Source organism: Glossina fuscipes, unplaced genomic scaffold (assembly GCF_014805625.2).
Source record: "Glossina fuscipes isolate IAEA_lab_2018 unplaced genomic scaffold, Yale_Gfus_2 62, whole genome shotgun sequence".
Lineage (NCBI taxonomy): Eukaryota > Metazoa > Arthropoda > Insecta > Diptera > Glossinidae > Glossina > Glossina fuscipes.
In genome coordinates, this window is record NW_023998434.1 from 708,427 (window position 1) to 725,432 (window position 17,006).

At 31.2% G+C, this 17,006-nt stretch overlaps 1 protein-coding gene across 1 annotated transcript in view; it reads right to left on the minus strand.

The window, feature by feature from the left end:
* Positions 1-2,773: 2,773 nt before the first annotated feature.
* LOC119638061 overlaps positions 2,774-17,006 on the minus strand; it is a 70,297-nt gene continuing 56,064 nt past the window's right edge. The window contains exons 5-6 of the mRNA XM_038034656.1: positions 4,299-4,568; positions 2,774-3,317 (exon numbers count right to left, since the gene is read on the minus strand). Coding sequence (XP_037890584.1) covers positions 2,862-3,317; positions 4,299-4,568 — 726 coding nt within the window. The 3' untranslated portion in view covers positions 2,774-2,861. The remainder of the gene's footprint in view (positions 3,318-4,298; positions 4,569-17,006) is intronic.

The window sequence follows — 17,006 nt, forward strand, 5'->3', positions numbered from 1 at the left end:
TATTTTATATTATTTAAATTTTTAATTTTTTTTTTATGAAATTTTATAATTATTAATTTATCAACTTTGATGTTAAGAAGTATTTAATTCGCTTAATAATTCAAAGCCATGAAGTATTAATATTTATGAGTAATTTTCTGTTTCATTTGATTTTTGATTTAATTTATTTACAAAGAATATAAAAATATTATACATACATACATATATATATATATATATATATATGTATGTATATATCTTACCATTGGACACACACGCGGAAAAGTAGTGAATTTATTTTAAATAATAAAATATTTTTTTATTTATACTCATAAATTATGGGATAGCTTTTATAAGCGGTTCAACTTTAAATCTCGTTTACTTCGTCAAAAGTAATCTTTAAGTAGTCACATGTTGAAGAGTTGCTCCAATCAAAGAAAAACATTGCTAGCAAAGCTATAAACAATAACTGAACAGAAATGAAGACTAGAAAGGCGAGCCAAAAATCACAACATCGTAATATTTCGGCAAGATAAGATGAGACTTTCTATAGCAAAAAACGGCCTAGAAAACGATAGCAACTCTGAAGTGTAGTGTGTTATCGTCCATGCCATAGGTATAAGAAACACATCTAATTAACAACGGTTTCCAATTTATTCGACTAAAGCTTCGCGTGACAATATCCGAAAAATATTTGATTTCGCAGATGACCTCTAAAGAATAATTGTTATTTCGTAATAACGGCTAATAATTGGCTAAAAAATATCCATTAATTAATGGTATTAACTAAGAAAAATATGTATTTTTCCGGCTTTACTAGTCTCAACATAGTCCCGCTCAGAAATGATGCATTCAGTTCAACGGTTATCTGAATGAAGGTCAAGATCCGCAAAACAAGTCTTACTTTTCCCAGTAATATTAACACTTGATGCGAATTTTTTTATATATAGTAACTATTGTCGATTTTGAAATTTTTATTTCAATTTTTGTGACGCCAGAAAAACGGGATGGACGACAGGAAAGAGGGATAAACCTATAACTATAAGGCTTAGAAAAAAAAGAGAGTCTTAAACAAGTAAGAAAGTTATATTCAGCGGGGGCCGAATCTCCCATATCCTATACTTTTCGCATTTAACTCTCCAAGTTCTTTTATTCGATACCCATATTGCTGGTATTATTAGGGAAAAATTAATCGCGGCGTATACTTTATTCATTTAAGAATTAATCCATGTTTAGGCAGATAATACATCTTCTTGCGAGCATTGCAGAACATAGTTTCAAACATTCCGTCTTGTCATAAGTAGGCATAAAACCTCAAAAAAGAGCAAAAAAGAAAATTTAATCACGTGTGACTTTGCGTTGGGCATGGCCGATTTTTTCAATTTTCGCCCATAAAGAGTCGAGGTGTTCGTCAAGTGAATATGGAAAATTTTAGACTTTAACTTTTATAAATTCTGAATAACGCGCAAAAACCCACAAATTTTTGTTGAGAAAAAGGGAGTTACGTTCAGTTTATGCGCCATTGCGGACTTCTGCCCAGACCAATTTGACGCATTTTCAAGACCCACTTGCATGCAAAAACTTCCAATGTTTCCACCAAATTTGGAGTGGATATCTTCTTTTTCGCGACCAGGAGAGTGCGCACAACAGACGGGCAGACGGTCAGACATGGCTAAATCAACTCCGAATTTCACACTGATCAAGGGTCACGGATCACGCTCTCTAGCGTCTGTGAAGCTTCCTTTTGGATGTTATATATATTACGAAAAAAAAAAAACGCAATGAGTACATCCTCACCGTTGAGTGGTGGGTATAATAATATTCTCGTCTAGCGGCAAGGAACAATGGTTTCACACTTTATATCATACCTTGGGGACTTATTTTATATCTTATTGAAGGATTGTCTACATGTTCTGGAAGCGAATAAAATCCATACTCAAAACACATTTGCAGGTGAACAGCGTCCTATTGAATGTTTTTTGGTGGTTTGCACTTAGAAAAAGCTACGGTATATGACCAGATATCTAGGCTCAAATGATCATATATATTAAAAAGCCATTTAGTTGAGAGACAAATAAAATTGTGTTTAAAAATCGCACAAAAGGACATAACTGTATAATTCGTTTACATTGTTAAAAAGTTATTAAAAGTTGTTTGCTTTCCGGGAATTTTTTTCCTGAAAACAATGCGTCACGTATTATATTTTTTTCATGCTCGCCACGGAAATTCTGGACTTTTATTAATTTTGAAATTTATTGTCAAAAAAAAAAAGTAAAGAAAATCTTTTTAACACAAATTCATTAATAACTTTCAATTATTGTGAATGTTTATGACTATTATCATTTTACTTATTTATTTATTTTTATTTTTATTTTTTTTTATATTAATTTTTTAAGCCAAAACCAGAAAATAAATCAAAAAATTTATAATTTTTTCAATACTTTATATGCAAGTGACTTGTTTTGTGTTGTTTTTGTGAAATTTCTTCTTCTTTTTTTTCGCAGATTGATTTAATTGCATGTTATTTAAATATTTCATTTATATTTTTATTCATTTTATTTTAATTATATATTACTTGCTCAGTGTATTTTTTTTTTTGTCGTTACTATTTTTCACTTCATTCTATAAACTTACATAACTAATTTATTTTTTATATTTTTATTTTTATTCACTGTTTTTCTTTTCTTTTTTTCTCTCTTTGTTTTTGTTTTATTTTTTTTATCAATTTGTTTTCATTTATTAGTTTATCCTTTGTTTGCTATTATATATGACTGTCATTTTTTTATTAATTTTTTTATTTTTTTGTTAATTTTATTTATTTATATATTTAGTTATTTTTGTTTTATTTAAATAATTGTATGGACAATTCAAACTCTATTTGGTCACAGCTGCTGCGGCTGTTGTTTTCGTAATGTTGTCATCAATAGTTGACTCCCTCTACTTTGGCATAAGTATTGTTGTCCTAACCATACTGTTAGCGCTAAGGCGTATAAACACAATTTTAGTATTGGATTTTTTTGTTTTATACATGCGGCATTGCCGGTTAGCGCTGAATTATCCGGATCACCATTAAGACGTTTTGAACCTTCAAGTCCCAATAAATTCGGTGAAATAGTCGTAGGCGGCCCTATGCTTAGCATTATTCGTTGTTGTACATTTTTATGAAATACATGCAATATGGAAACCTCGCATAGTAAAAGTATACTTGTTTGATATTTTGGTACTGCTTGAAAGAAGCCCTGCAGCACTTGACTGTGCGGATAAATTTCCAAAGATGAATAAGTAGCTGAGCCCTCATATGTATCATGAGTAATACGTTGAAACGGTGTTTTGTAAACCTAACGAAATAGAACAAGCATAAAAAGAAGATTGTGATGAAGCAAAGGTATAATAAATTGTATAAACAACATAACAATATATCAGCAATCTGAACAATTAAATGATATGATAAACAATTATATAAGTGACATAGAAAACAAACTAATACGCTATCTATGATTTAACTCTTCAACGTTGCGAAAAATTAAATTGAATGAAAACTTTAGAAAACTATGAGTTTTTGAGTTTGCAGCTTCTAAGTCTATATCTACGCAAGATAGGTAGCAAGTCGGTTATTAAGGAAACAATTGTTTAATTTGATCTTAATTGTATCCTTCTATTTTCAACTATCGCCCTAGAAACATGACCGCAATTCATCAACCAAGCTTTTGTGATGTTATTCCGATGTTGCCTCCACTTTTATGCATTAGTTTCATGTCTCATCAAGCTTAAGAGAGACTTTGGTTCACCCAAGATATTTTGCTTTTGTATGTACTATATGTTAATGACCAGATAGAAATGGGTAAAGAAATAGAGCTGCCACAGGTTCAGTCCAAGAGTTATAATCGTGACATTTCCTTTACAATTGTAAAACGTAGAAATTTTGTATATGTTCATAAAATAACGCATAGGTGCGAGCTTCTGGAAAGTTGTTTCTATATATAGTCTGTGCAGTCATCCTTAATTCGAACGCAACGAAAATCGGGCGAATATATTTTCTATTTAGCTTTGAGTCCTATGCCCTCTTTGGCTCTTTTATGAAGTGTTGTACGTGAAAATGATTGGCCGATGGAGAGTTTGCATAGGATTAGAATATATGTTTGGCGATGGTACAGCAAATCGGATAATAATAGTAAATCTTTTCTACAACAAATACTTTTTGGAATTCTTTTTGATATATGTTTATCATAAAATTAAAGTTATAAAGAACCCCATGTCTCTCTTCTCATCGATTAGCTCAGCTAAATGCTTTGATTAAGATATTATGATCATTTACTTACTTTTCGGCCATTGATGTACCAAGTGACATTTGCCGGTGGATAGGAGGGACCAATTGTGCACACCGCTTTGAAATTATCATTTGATGTTATCACTTTCTTATCGACTTGCATAGCCGGATCATCTTTGGGCAATTCAATAACTTGCATATGCGCTGAACGTATATCAGTGTGAAAGAGTGGAGCATCCTCCGATACTTCACATTGATAATTGCCAGTTAATTCTCGAGTTACACCTTTAAGAGTGACCGAGGTAGCGTCTGAATTTGTTAACTGCATGTGTATACAATATTAAATCGGAGAGGAAAATAAAGCATAAAAAAACGTAAAGAGTGAGAATGAGAAAAGTAATTATGATATTTTTTCTTTAATTGAAAAAAATATAAAAATAAAAAAAATAAAAACAAAAAAAAATTAAAATGTATTTTTAACAAAAGGTTATCAACACTTATAATCACTTGACTGTCATGTACACGCACTGTTTTTATTATGTTAACCATAATAACGTTATCGCATAGAGTGGCTGCATGCTGCTGTTACGCTATTCTAGTGCTTTTCGGTTGCGTTATTATAATTTTCATGTTAATTATGTGCGTGTATTCGTGTGTGTTTGCATACTTTAGTTAATGGATTGTATTGTTTTTAATTTATAATTAAAAATTTTGTTATATTTGGTTCTCGTTGTCGACGTTGTCTGCTCTTTTTTCTTTTTTTTTTTTTTTTTTTTGTTTTTAACTTAATTTTACTTATTTAAAGACTGACACAGACTTTTTAATATAATAAGTGGATAAGTGCACAAGTCAGACATTTAAAGAGCGTATGTTCTTGAAACCGAACACGTTAAATAATTTCATCCACGCAGCCATTTAGTTGAAAGCGCTTAAGGCTATTTTCATTTTAAACACATTATGTTAAATTTGTTTTGCAATTAATCAAAAATGAGAAAGTTTTTGTATATAGCGGAGTTTTCTTGTTGCACTTCTATAATAATCCTAAGTGGATTCTGTTAGATTGTTTTGATTTCCGATATCATGGTATACTAAGTTTCTGTGAATCTATCCATAATCCAGAACGTCTTAGTTTAGACCTGCATTGATTTAGAATTATTTTCTGAATCGATTTAAACTTATCTGGCCGTTGGATGTGTGTTCAGGCGTTTTTATGTTCAATCAGGTCGAAACTTTTGAAATTTACTAGACTTGCATATATCGGGTCAAGGACGGTGCGCACCAAAAGTGGATTGAATCGGACCATGCGGTCACGATCACTCTCTATACAATGCCTAAAATTGAAGCAGTGGTTGTATGAAAGAAAGAAGCAGTTTTCCAATATTCTTTACCGAATTTACCAAGTGATATGAATTTGGGAATTTGGAATTTTGAATCGGTTACTATGAAAATTAAATGTTTATCCGATAAAAAAAACACTGATTTTCAATATTTTATAGTCGAAACTGGTCTACACAAGTAATTGGTTGAGAGCAGTGAAAGATGAACATATTTTGTAAATCCTTTACGAAAGTCCTCACGAGAATAAAGCATATTAAGCAAAGAAGCCTAAATTTACGATAGAAAAAACGTAGGTTCTTCTTATCTTAGCTTTTTAGTTAACCTGATAAATAGCGTTAGAGATTCGCCAGCCTTTTGGAATGAAATGAATTTCAACGCTCCTATCAGTTCGCAAAATTCTATTCTTGACGTTTAAACCATAAACTGTTTAACTCACTTAATGTAATTGCAGCATCGAACTCTACAACAAATCGTAAAAAAAAAACACTTTATAATTATCGATCATTGCCGATATTGTATCTTAGCAAGGTCGCTCATTGAAGTCGTACATAGTATTCAATTCAGGGTTGCCAAGCCTTGTCCTAGTCTTTATTCGCACTTCTATACTTAAGGTCTTCAACTTTTCGAGACGGAACATAAACGTTCACATTGTCTTTTTCACGTGAGCCGTTTACTTGCGTTAATAATTTTTCTTAAACAATTTGAGATAAGTCTTAACTAACAAATCCTTTTCCATATGTAATGCTAAGAAAAAATTTTAAATCTTTTATGAATAAGTATTTAAAGGAAGGCGCTGCAGCTAGTTAGTTAAAAATACAATGGGTGACAGACTATTCAAGTTTTATGTATATGGAAGACATACTTTAGCCGTGCCTTAGGCATAGCTCAATAAATCTCATGAATAGAAAATATATTCTTGGTACTTAGATACAAGATGTTAGACAGGAAAACGTAGGAGTAAATAAGCGCTTCCGTATCTGAGTGCTTTGTTTTTATTGCTCGTATTACACATGCGATATGAAGCTGCTGCTGCTTGCTTTAAACCATTAAATATCAAATTCTAAAGTTAATATACTTTGTCGCTCTGTTTGAAATTCTCAGCATATTACGTTGTTAACTGTGATGAACTTAAAAGGAAGCAATTCAAATTGTTAAAAAAAAATAAAAAATAAAAAAAAGCAAGAAATATTGTAATATTTCAATACTATAAACAGAGTGTCGGATAAAAGCAGAAATCCATCACAAATACTGGCCGATGGTTACATTAACACTTGTTCAACCATCTGCCCGGATATATATGCGCATAGTGATTCTTTTTCAATCCAATCGATAACTTAATTAAAACAAATTGAAAATTCGTAACACACCAGGATGGACCTGAACGAATTTTTTCCTTTTTTTTTTTGACAAATTTGTCAATCATATGAAATTTCAACGAAATAAATTAAAAAAAAAAAATAAATAAATAAAACCAAAAAAATTATGAATCTCTCGTCCTTTTGATTGCAAGCAACCGCTGATGATGGCAAAACCGCTAACATAACGCCTGACAACACATTGTGATGCGTTGAAATAAAAAAATAAATAAAAAAAAAAATAAAAATAAATAAATAAAAATAAAAATTGTTTTTTGTATTGATTATAACGCAAAATATCTCTTCCGCTCTCTCTCACTCTCTCGCATAAACACACACACACACACGCACACACACACATGTGCACACATGCACATTTACATGAGAGCATGAATATGTATATATTAACAACGATGAAATAAAATTTTAATATATTCCGGACTTTGATGTATATTGGAGAGGAAACCGACACCGTTCAGGCTTAACATGCAAAATGGATATTGTTCGCGAGAAAAGCTAAAAATCACAATTTTTAAAGGGTGTCGGGCAAAGCGAATTTTTTCCCTCTAAATTATGGTTAGAAATCTAATTATGTATTGAAAAATTGGAAGAAAAAAAAAACAAAAAAAAAAAAATTAATAAAAACAATCCTTGATTTTGAACACTAAAAATTTCCGAAACGCCAAAATAAAGAAGAAAAACGCACACACACACACACACACGCACACATGAAAGCATAAATTTTGTAAGTCCATCAACGGGTTCGATGAAATGTTCACGGCCTACAAAATTGCACACCTTCACGGATATGCCTGCTTGCACCCATCCATATGCGATAGATATGCGACATAATACCTTTAGGCATTTGCATGTAATGCATGTGTTACTCTCCTATGCATAACTCTAGAAACCAATCAAGCAAATATTAGCAGTGAAGTATAGTAGTAAAGCATTATATAAAAATAAAAAAAATAAATAAAAAAAATAAATAAAAAACATTTTTATTTCTACGCTACTGTATGCGATTGCAAAGCCCTTTAGCTATATAAACATACGTGTACACATAAAATTTTGCAAACGACCAGTAGTATATGCTATATAGTTATTGATTTTGGTTCTTTTGCGTATGTGTTAGAATTCTGCGAATATATTTCTCTTGTTTAATTGAAATTCACTCATATTTCGTATTTGAATACATATCGTACTGATTTTGCTTTTTCCTTATATTTATGTTATTTGATTTCTATTTTTATTTTTTTTTTTTCAATTTTATATTCGCAGATATACTAGGAGTGATGTCGGCACGTTTGCACCATTTACAAATACTGGATATACTGTTCCGGAGTAGCTTAACATTTTGCTTCGTTCCATACATGGAAGAAGTAAATTCATCGAAAACTTCTATTGATGGTTGAAAACAAAGCAAAAAACAAAGCAAATCATTTTGTAAGTACATTATTTGAAAAATCATTACATCCATCATTACATTGAATTGTATTTAAACTTTTTACAAGGAACACTTTTAATTAAAACATTATTATGCTAATACCCGATATATTTATGCTTAGCAGCAATTGATGAGCAATCCAATATTCGTTCTAAGCCAATTCATAAAACTTTCTTATTTTTATTCTAATCGTTTTTTCAACATGCATATATATATATATATATATATATATTCCCGCTGAGATAACGTTGATGATGATAAGCTGTTTTATTTTGCTTTTGGCACAACAAACAGCACATATTCTCTGTATGTCTGAATTTGAGAGTGAAGAGACTTAATTGCTTGTTTTCACATATCGTACATTGTTTCTAATCATTCATTTAACTATTAGTTGTTCAATGTATATATGGCAATATATGCGAATAGCTGTAAGAGTAACTAACTAACAAGCCGTCTATATTTCGATTATTGAAAAGAGATTGCAACAAAGCTGTTGAACTATAATTTCTTTTATACCGTTGATCTTAAATTCTTGTCTGTTTTATTTATTGATTTGTTTGTTTTTGCGTTCACATTTTGAACTTCCTATTGAAACTTCCTGATTAAATTATCTTCTATGTCGAAATAATTCCAAAGTATAAATGCATTGATTGGCATTATATAAAATATTGTTTGCTGTCTGTTCTTGTTGTTGTTGTTTTGTTTTTTTAGAGCAAATCAAGCTATCAGGTAATTTTAATTAGTCATTTAAGTGAAATCGTAATTTTCAATGCAAACTTTTAGCTCAATAGCAAACTTCATCTTCTAGTGTAGTCGTCTAGTGTACATGTAGAAAAATATTCCTTCTTCGTACAATCACATTCTACAACATTCAATTATGACGTTATCTATTATACAAAATGACAATTTTTCAAAATATTTTTCCAATCTGCTCGCTTCACAAACAACCACTTCAAACATAATTTAAATTTTAAAAGAAAATTTCACTCTAAATAAATCTTCCGAAATTAAATTTCTGAAGAAGTTCGATCTTCTAGCTTCTCTTTCCTCTTTCAATTCTTCAATAACAATTCTTAGAATATTTTGTTTCACGTTTATATACTACGAGCAAGTTATATATTTACTTAGCATTTTTATTGAAAAATTGAAGCAAACTTACAACCAAAGGTTGCAGCGAAACGAACTCCACTAAGAATTTGATTTCATCAATTAGGCTGAGTAACTTTTTAATATTTTCAACGTTTTTTTGCAAATCCTCGCTACGTTCTCCGAATCGGTCGGCGTGGAGTACGTCGGTGCTATGATTTAAGCTAGCAACGCCTACAACTTTCAAAGAGTAACGTTACATAATTTAAGAAAATGCAAGACAATGTTCCCTTCTTGGGTATCTCCACTTCCCACTTGCTATTTATTCTATCAACAATTACGTGCTGGAGAATATAACTTGCTTTAAAGATTTGGGTATAATGCTTGACTCCGCGCTCAAGCTTAGCCGATTTTGGGCTTTATTAGGACATGGGTTAAAGATCGGCATACTTGCAAACGTCTATATATACTGCGCTTGTTTGTCCGATTTTTGTATATTTTTTAATTCTGTGCGCATCTTATTATCAATATCAGATTGATCGAGTTGAGTCTGCGTAGAAAAATTTTCTTCTCTTTGCTTTGCGTGTTTTGCCAGGGGATGCCGCTAGAATTCTTCCGTCATATGAAAACAAACTTAACCTGACACGATTGTCGTCAATGGTCAGAAGATGGGAAGTGATCAGGTTTAAATTGATTTCGAGCTGAGTTTTCTCTTCTCTTCTATTAAGCATTGTCGACATCAATGTTCCGGGTCGATCTTTATGACACTGTCTTCCAGCTTTATAACTCACTCATTGCCTTATGAATTATTTAATGTTTAGTTCATTTCGCTTCGTATGTAGGCTTTATAACAGAAGGAAGAACTTTCTTTGATCTTGTTTTGATCAGTTTGGTGATTCTATTATTACAATTAAAAGTATAGTTATATATATTGTTATGCTGCCTAATGCAGCACTACCCGATTAGATATTCGTATTATTATTATTATTATTATTATTAGTAGTATTAGCTTAAGTTTAAGTTTAGGCTTCTTTGCAGTTCTTCTAGTTTTTTTGATTGGAATTTGGTTGGGAATAAATAAATTTTCGAGAAAATGCAATAAGGACGAGAAAAACTTTTATGGAAATTGTGAGTAGTGCATCGAGCGAACAATTTGTCAATACATTTTTATAAAACTCAATTGATCGTTTCAATGTAGCTGAGTTCGAGACATATCGTTTCAAGTATAGATGGGCGCTTGAGTGACTGTGTTTGTTTTCTTCCAATTTGACACATACTTTTAAATAGTATTAAATTAACTCGACACTAAAAGAACGATAAAACGAATATTTATAATGATGAAATGATAAAATCTCATGTTCATATATATGAAATTTGTACGGTAGAGGAATAAGAAATCTTCAGTTTACGTCAGGTCATGCGAGGACTTTTTAAATCTATTAGAGTAGTAAACATACCGTTTAGCAATGATTAACAGCATACTGGTCTCATGTGTTGCCGGGCGACGATGATTAGCTAATTGTGGTCATCATTTCACAAAGACGTCAGACGATTCTCGTTTATTAAGTTTAATAGTTGTTTGCTACATTTCTTAGATATGGGAGGGAAAGTGTTTAGCATTTGCTCGTACTAGCAAATTCGTGTACCGTAATTCGCTTATTCGAAGTTTATAATCTTCGTCTTTGTCTCCTAAAATTATGCTAGAGTAAGTGCAAAATCGAGTTCAATTTTGAAACGAATCAATTTTTTTTTCCTTAGCTAGCCTTTTAGCGGATTTTGACTTCACAACTTGTTCAAGTCAAACCAAATTAAGGGTAATTTATTCAGTTTATTGGATTTAATTTTTCATTGAATTCGATTTCTCAACTAAGAGGTTTATTTTTGACGCTCCTTCGACCACTTGAATGTCTTATGTAAGACATAGATATTATTAAAACCGAACAAATTGTGATGTGCGATTGAATAAATTAAGAAATCTGAATCGATAATAGGCATATGATATAAAATATATAAGTTAAAAGTACAATTATAGACTAGAAATCAAAAGCGGCTTTAATTCCTTTCTATCAGGTTCGCAAAAAGTATTCATTCTGTAATCATTTTTAAAACTGATTAGGTAATGAGAATGGAATATGGTAATGGAGGAGCACAGCAAAGGCATGCATTTGCTTCAAAACTCTTGCCTGTCTTGCGTATAATTAGGCTTCAAATGCACAGCAACAATAGCGATAATAAAGCAAAAAAAAAAAAGAAAAAAAAAAAAAAGAGTTTAATTAACTACCCCTTAGCTTACGAATCGATGTCGATGTTTTTAATGCATCGCTATGCAACTTTAGATATTTACAAAGCAATACAACAAAGCGTTGCAAAAATGTACGGAAATACAAAAGCTCTCTCTCTCTCTCTCTCTCTCTCTCTGTTTATACTTTTCCCTAGATTTAGTCATTCATTCGTTTTCCCCTTGTTTTATATGTATAGTCTCTAAGCAATTAGATGTTGGAAAAAAATTGAAAATGTTTACGCTTCATTGCAATGGTGTGAACGATGCTCAATGAAGGGCTAACCCTGTGAAAGGCTTCGATGCGCGCTAACTGTTTTGTTGTGGCTTAAAAACGAACTCATATCGACATATTTAATAATTTTATTGGGGAAAGCAATTTTTCTGTTTTTTTGTTTTTTTTTTTCTTTTTTTGTTATTATTGCTTTTTTCCAATCTCTGTTTTGCCCTCCACATTGTTCCCTTCCATGGGAATTAATTAAAAATGAAAGCATTACGCAGTTGATATTTTTTCGTAATCGATGTATTAAATATAAAACAAATTAAATATAAAAAAAAATGTGACGGGTCCCAACTGTTCATCTTTTTTATACTGATAAATCGTCGAGCGTTGTAAAATAAAATAAATTTTTGCGCTTATAATGAAACGGATCAAAAATTTTACCACTACATCAGTTATACTGAAATTATCCGAAATAATGCATCAAAGAGCTAAACTTGATTATATGTAGTGCTTATTACAAATAAATAACGGATTTAAATCTTTTAGAATATCGAATGAATGCACATATATATTAAATGTGTGAATAAATAAATTAGATAGAGAATAGATATGTATATGTGCTTATATATGTTTACATATTTATACATATTTATATATGTACATCTGAATATGCCTGTATATATATATATACATATATCTATATATGCACAACACATGCTGACATAAGTATATACGTATATGTATATACGCATGAAAGGGATGTTCTTAATTAGTTTTAAAGAATAGCTATTGCAAATTGAATCGCGGGTATGCTTATTAATTGATTTAGCCGCCATCGCTGTAAGTCCTATCGGAGTCAAAGTTAAGACATGGAAAAGCTATTTACATTTGCTTCCATTGATCCGTGTTGCAAGCCGATAGTTCCAAGCGCGATATAACACCCAACCCACCTTATTCTCCACGTCCAATCCCCAGCAACTATATTCTGTGGTTAAATCTCAAGAGCATCCTCGGCAGGCAAGATTTGGATTAAAATATGACTTTATTGTGAAAATTGGAAAGTATTTTGAAAGTCTTGATAAAATGGTCTTGAAGGGGCCTAAGTAATAGAATAAAATCGAATTTTGTAAAAAGTACTTTTTTTTTTTTTCTACTTAGCTCGGAAAATTTTCAGCCAACCCGCATAAAAAGTGCGATACAAACTAATGGCAAATTATTCATAAAGATTTGTGTTTGCATTCTTTTAAAGTTGTGAAGCAAGTGCTTCCTTAAGGATACCATTTGCAACGGCCTGCATATATCAATAAGAGATTACAGTGTATTTTCATCACAAGCTGTAAATCTTCTTCAGTGATGCTCTTACAGGGAGAAGGGGAACTTTTGTAAAGTTTCTTCGCTTTGTGTGTCGTCGTGAATGCCCACGCACGGCATACAAGATGACTATTCACCTCGGTATTGTATGTTCTAACTTGGAAGAATTATAATTCTTTTCGTTTTTTTTTTTCATTTTTTTTTTTTTTTTTTTTTTTGTGACAAAATTGCTGTTGCATAACTTTGTTGCTATGCATAATGTTACGACGAAAAAGCACCATAGCATGAACTTATATGATTATGAGGCACCTTCCGCTAATGTAAAAATGTTTTACTTAAGTTTTTATAATAGTTGTTGTGCTTTTCACATATACAAATATACAAATATACTTATGTCTGCATGTGTCATGCTAAGCCACTCTTCGAGTCTCTTCGTAAATATTATAGTATCGTCCACTTTGTTGGCAATGTGTGGCCTGATTGCCAAACAGCTAGGAATAGAACAAAACATAGAAAATGCAGAGATTATTATGTGGCGTGAAGAGGAAAGCTTCCGCTACTTCCGAAAGTTGTTTGTAACAGTTGAAATTAGCGTGTGTGTATGTGTTTATGTTTTATTATACCACCCGCGCAACTCTGGCAAATGTGTTGTTATTACATATTTATCTCTTTTACTATTTTTTTGTTTTTTTTTTTTTTTTTGTACGTTGGTCTTGTGTAATAAAATTTTTGCACTTTAGCCGACGAAGTCAATGCGGATGAAAGCGGTAGGGTGTTGTAGTTGGTCGAGCATTTAAGTAAATGAACTGTTTCCGTTTTGGTGTAGAAAAATATCAATGTTGTGTTTTGAAAAGCGAATTGTAATGCATATATACGTATATATGTACACATGTATACATTTATACATTGTGCTTGTCCATTTATTTCTACACGTAAACTAAATAAAACTACAACAATACTTTACTTAATTATTACTCTGAAGAGTTGCCAAAGATTTTTTTCTACTCGCTTGCTAACACTTATATGTTAGAATATTAAACTTGTCCCATTGTACGTACTACACGATCATGACTTTCAATATAACTTACTCTTACTACGTTTTATATGTATAGGTGTACTTTTGTAAAGTAAAAATATTCATGTGAAATGCATTGAAATATTAACATAAGGGAAAAGATACAATGTGCATTGAATTTAGTTCTAATGGCAAAGTAAATAAACTTCAGGTAACGTGTTTCAAAAATGTCAAATCCCTTCTCAAGAAATTTTGGATTATGTCATTTCTTTTGAAATAGTTTAACACCTTAGTTACATTTTCATTTGCAAATTGTCTGTTTTCTTTGTATAGCGGTCCGGAAGTTGACTTGAACGCTTGACTTTTGAACTCTTAATCGAAGCTTAAACTTATATTTCTCAATCTCGTGAGATTTTAACCTCTGATCACTAAAATAATTTGAATTTTATATTAAGGTTTTGTGAACCATTGTAACTCATCTCACATCTTATGGGATTAGATGTTTCAATCTAGATCATTATTGCAGCAAAACCGGGTTTCTGTTTATTTATGGAACAACTTTCGTACCTAGTGTTGTTTTTATTTCGGACATCTCATCTCTATGATACTCGCATCCATTTCAAGTATGCAATGAATTTCTTTTAACTCCAATTTTATATTCAATTTTACATTTATTTCTAAATTGTATGCACTATGTGTAATAGGTGTGCAAAGAAATTTTCGGCATTTTTTGAAAAAATCCAAATTTACTTTAGCATGCTTGATAAAAAGCTTAATAGTCGATGTATTCATTATGGTCATGTGGTAATCAATAGGAGCCTAATTTAGGAAGTAAGCCGCAAGATAATTGGGAAGTAGTTCCCAATTCAACTCGAAAATTACTTGGTTGATTGTTTTTGTTGTATGCGGGCTGGCCTTCCCATAAAGTGAAACTATTTCTCTAGTTCCTTTAGCTCGTAACTGGGACGTTTCCATGAAGCGTTGTACTTAGTTTGACTATTTGGACCTAATACCTTCCAGATGTACCAATTTCATTAGACTTTAGAAATTCCTGCTTTCTAACCCCACTAAATGCATGGTAATGTGCCACATCTCGGTATTCAGCTTTGCAAAAGATCTGAATAGTTAGTTATTCTGGGTCAACATATGCTTTTCTTTGTTTAGGATTCTAATACCATAAATGCTTATTTACTGCTGCTTTACTCTTCAAAACCCACTAAACGATACCTTGCCAATAACTTAAGTACCCCTAAAATGGCGAAAGAAATGAATTCAGCAAGTATGTTTGTTTGTTGTGTACCATACCTCGAAGAGTTCAGTTTCTCGATATGCAGTTGGGACTACTGCTTGACTTTCGAACTTTCATTTCTATTGCATAGTTCGATCAAACTGACTGATGTGTCACACTAACGTTTCACTAACGCTACACATTTTGTAGTATATTTTTATTGTCGCATTATGCTTCCGCGTACTTTCTATTACAATTTCATTTTCATAAAATCGCAGGATCCTCGTACATATTTGATTACGAAGTATTTCAATACTTTTAAGCACGCAAATTATACGAAGTATGTATATATATATATACATAGTTTTTCCAAGAGGGAGTTTGAAAAAAGTAATATCTTGCATCTGTTAAGCAGACAAACATATGAACTTTGTGCATGTTGTTGTACGAGCATTTGAAATGAGCACATTTTGTCTTAAAAGCTTTACGTGTTAATGATCATTTTTAATATTTTAATGGACTTTACTTATATATATATATATATATATATATATATATAGATATATATATGTACACAAGCCCACCTATCATATGAATATTTAGAAAAATACATCCTTATTGTGAAAATGTGAAAATTTGAAATAACTCATGAAGAAGATTTCATAAAACATGCATATAACATGCATAACATGCAGATTGGTAGGATATTTGATACGGAATTAACATAAATTGCTCTGTAAAGTATATATACGAAGTTTAATGCACTACAGATCGCACTGTGTGTGTTGTGAACTTTCACGAAGCTGAGAAGAAGAATTCATGTCATCCCATATAGCAGAGCATTTTTTTTTTTTTTTTTAAATTATGATTTTTTTTTTTTTTTTTTTTTTTTGTACACACAGAATCATACAAACACATACTTAACATGCTATTAATGAACAAACTTAAACCGGAAGAGAATTCTCTGCGTTTGAAATGCGCTTGAATATGAATAACAGCACCAACAGTAACGAACGGATTGTATTATTGCATTGCATTTCTGTGTGCGTCGTCAGCATTTGTAAAACATTTATTCAAAACTTTTAATATTTTCATGATTAACTTTGTGGTGGTACACTCTCTGGGTCAGTTCCGCTGCAAATGGCAACGATGACAAGAGTAACGAAATAATTTTTGTACGCATATCACAGGAAAAACTAATTTTGAAATTACAATAAGTCCATCCGTTCCGTCCGTCTATCGGAGTGATTGTGAAAATAGTTTATCATACAATTACAAAAATTCTTTTCGTTCATCAGCTTGCATTTACATTCCAGTTTGAATTAATTTTCTTTAAATTAAAAAAAAAATAAATAAAAATTATTTCAAGATTAAATTGAAAAAAGCAAAAAAAAAAAAAAAAAAATTTTACTCTAATGGCATCTAAACCAAAAAATATTATTTTAAATGATGTAAATAATTGCAAATATATATGTATAT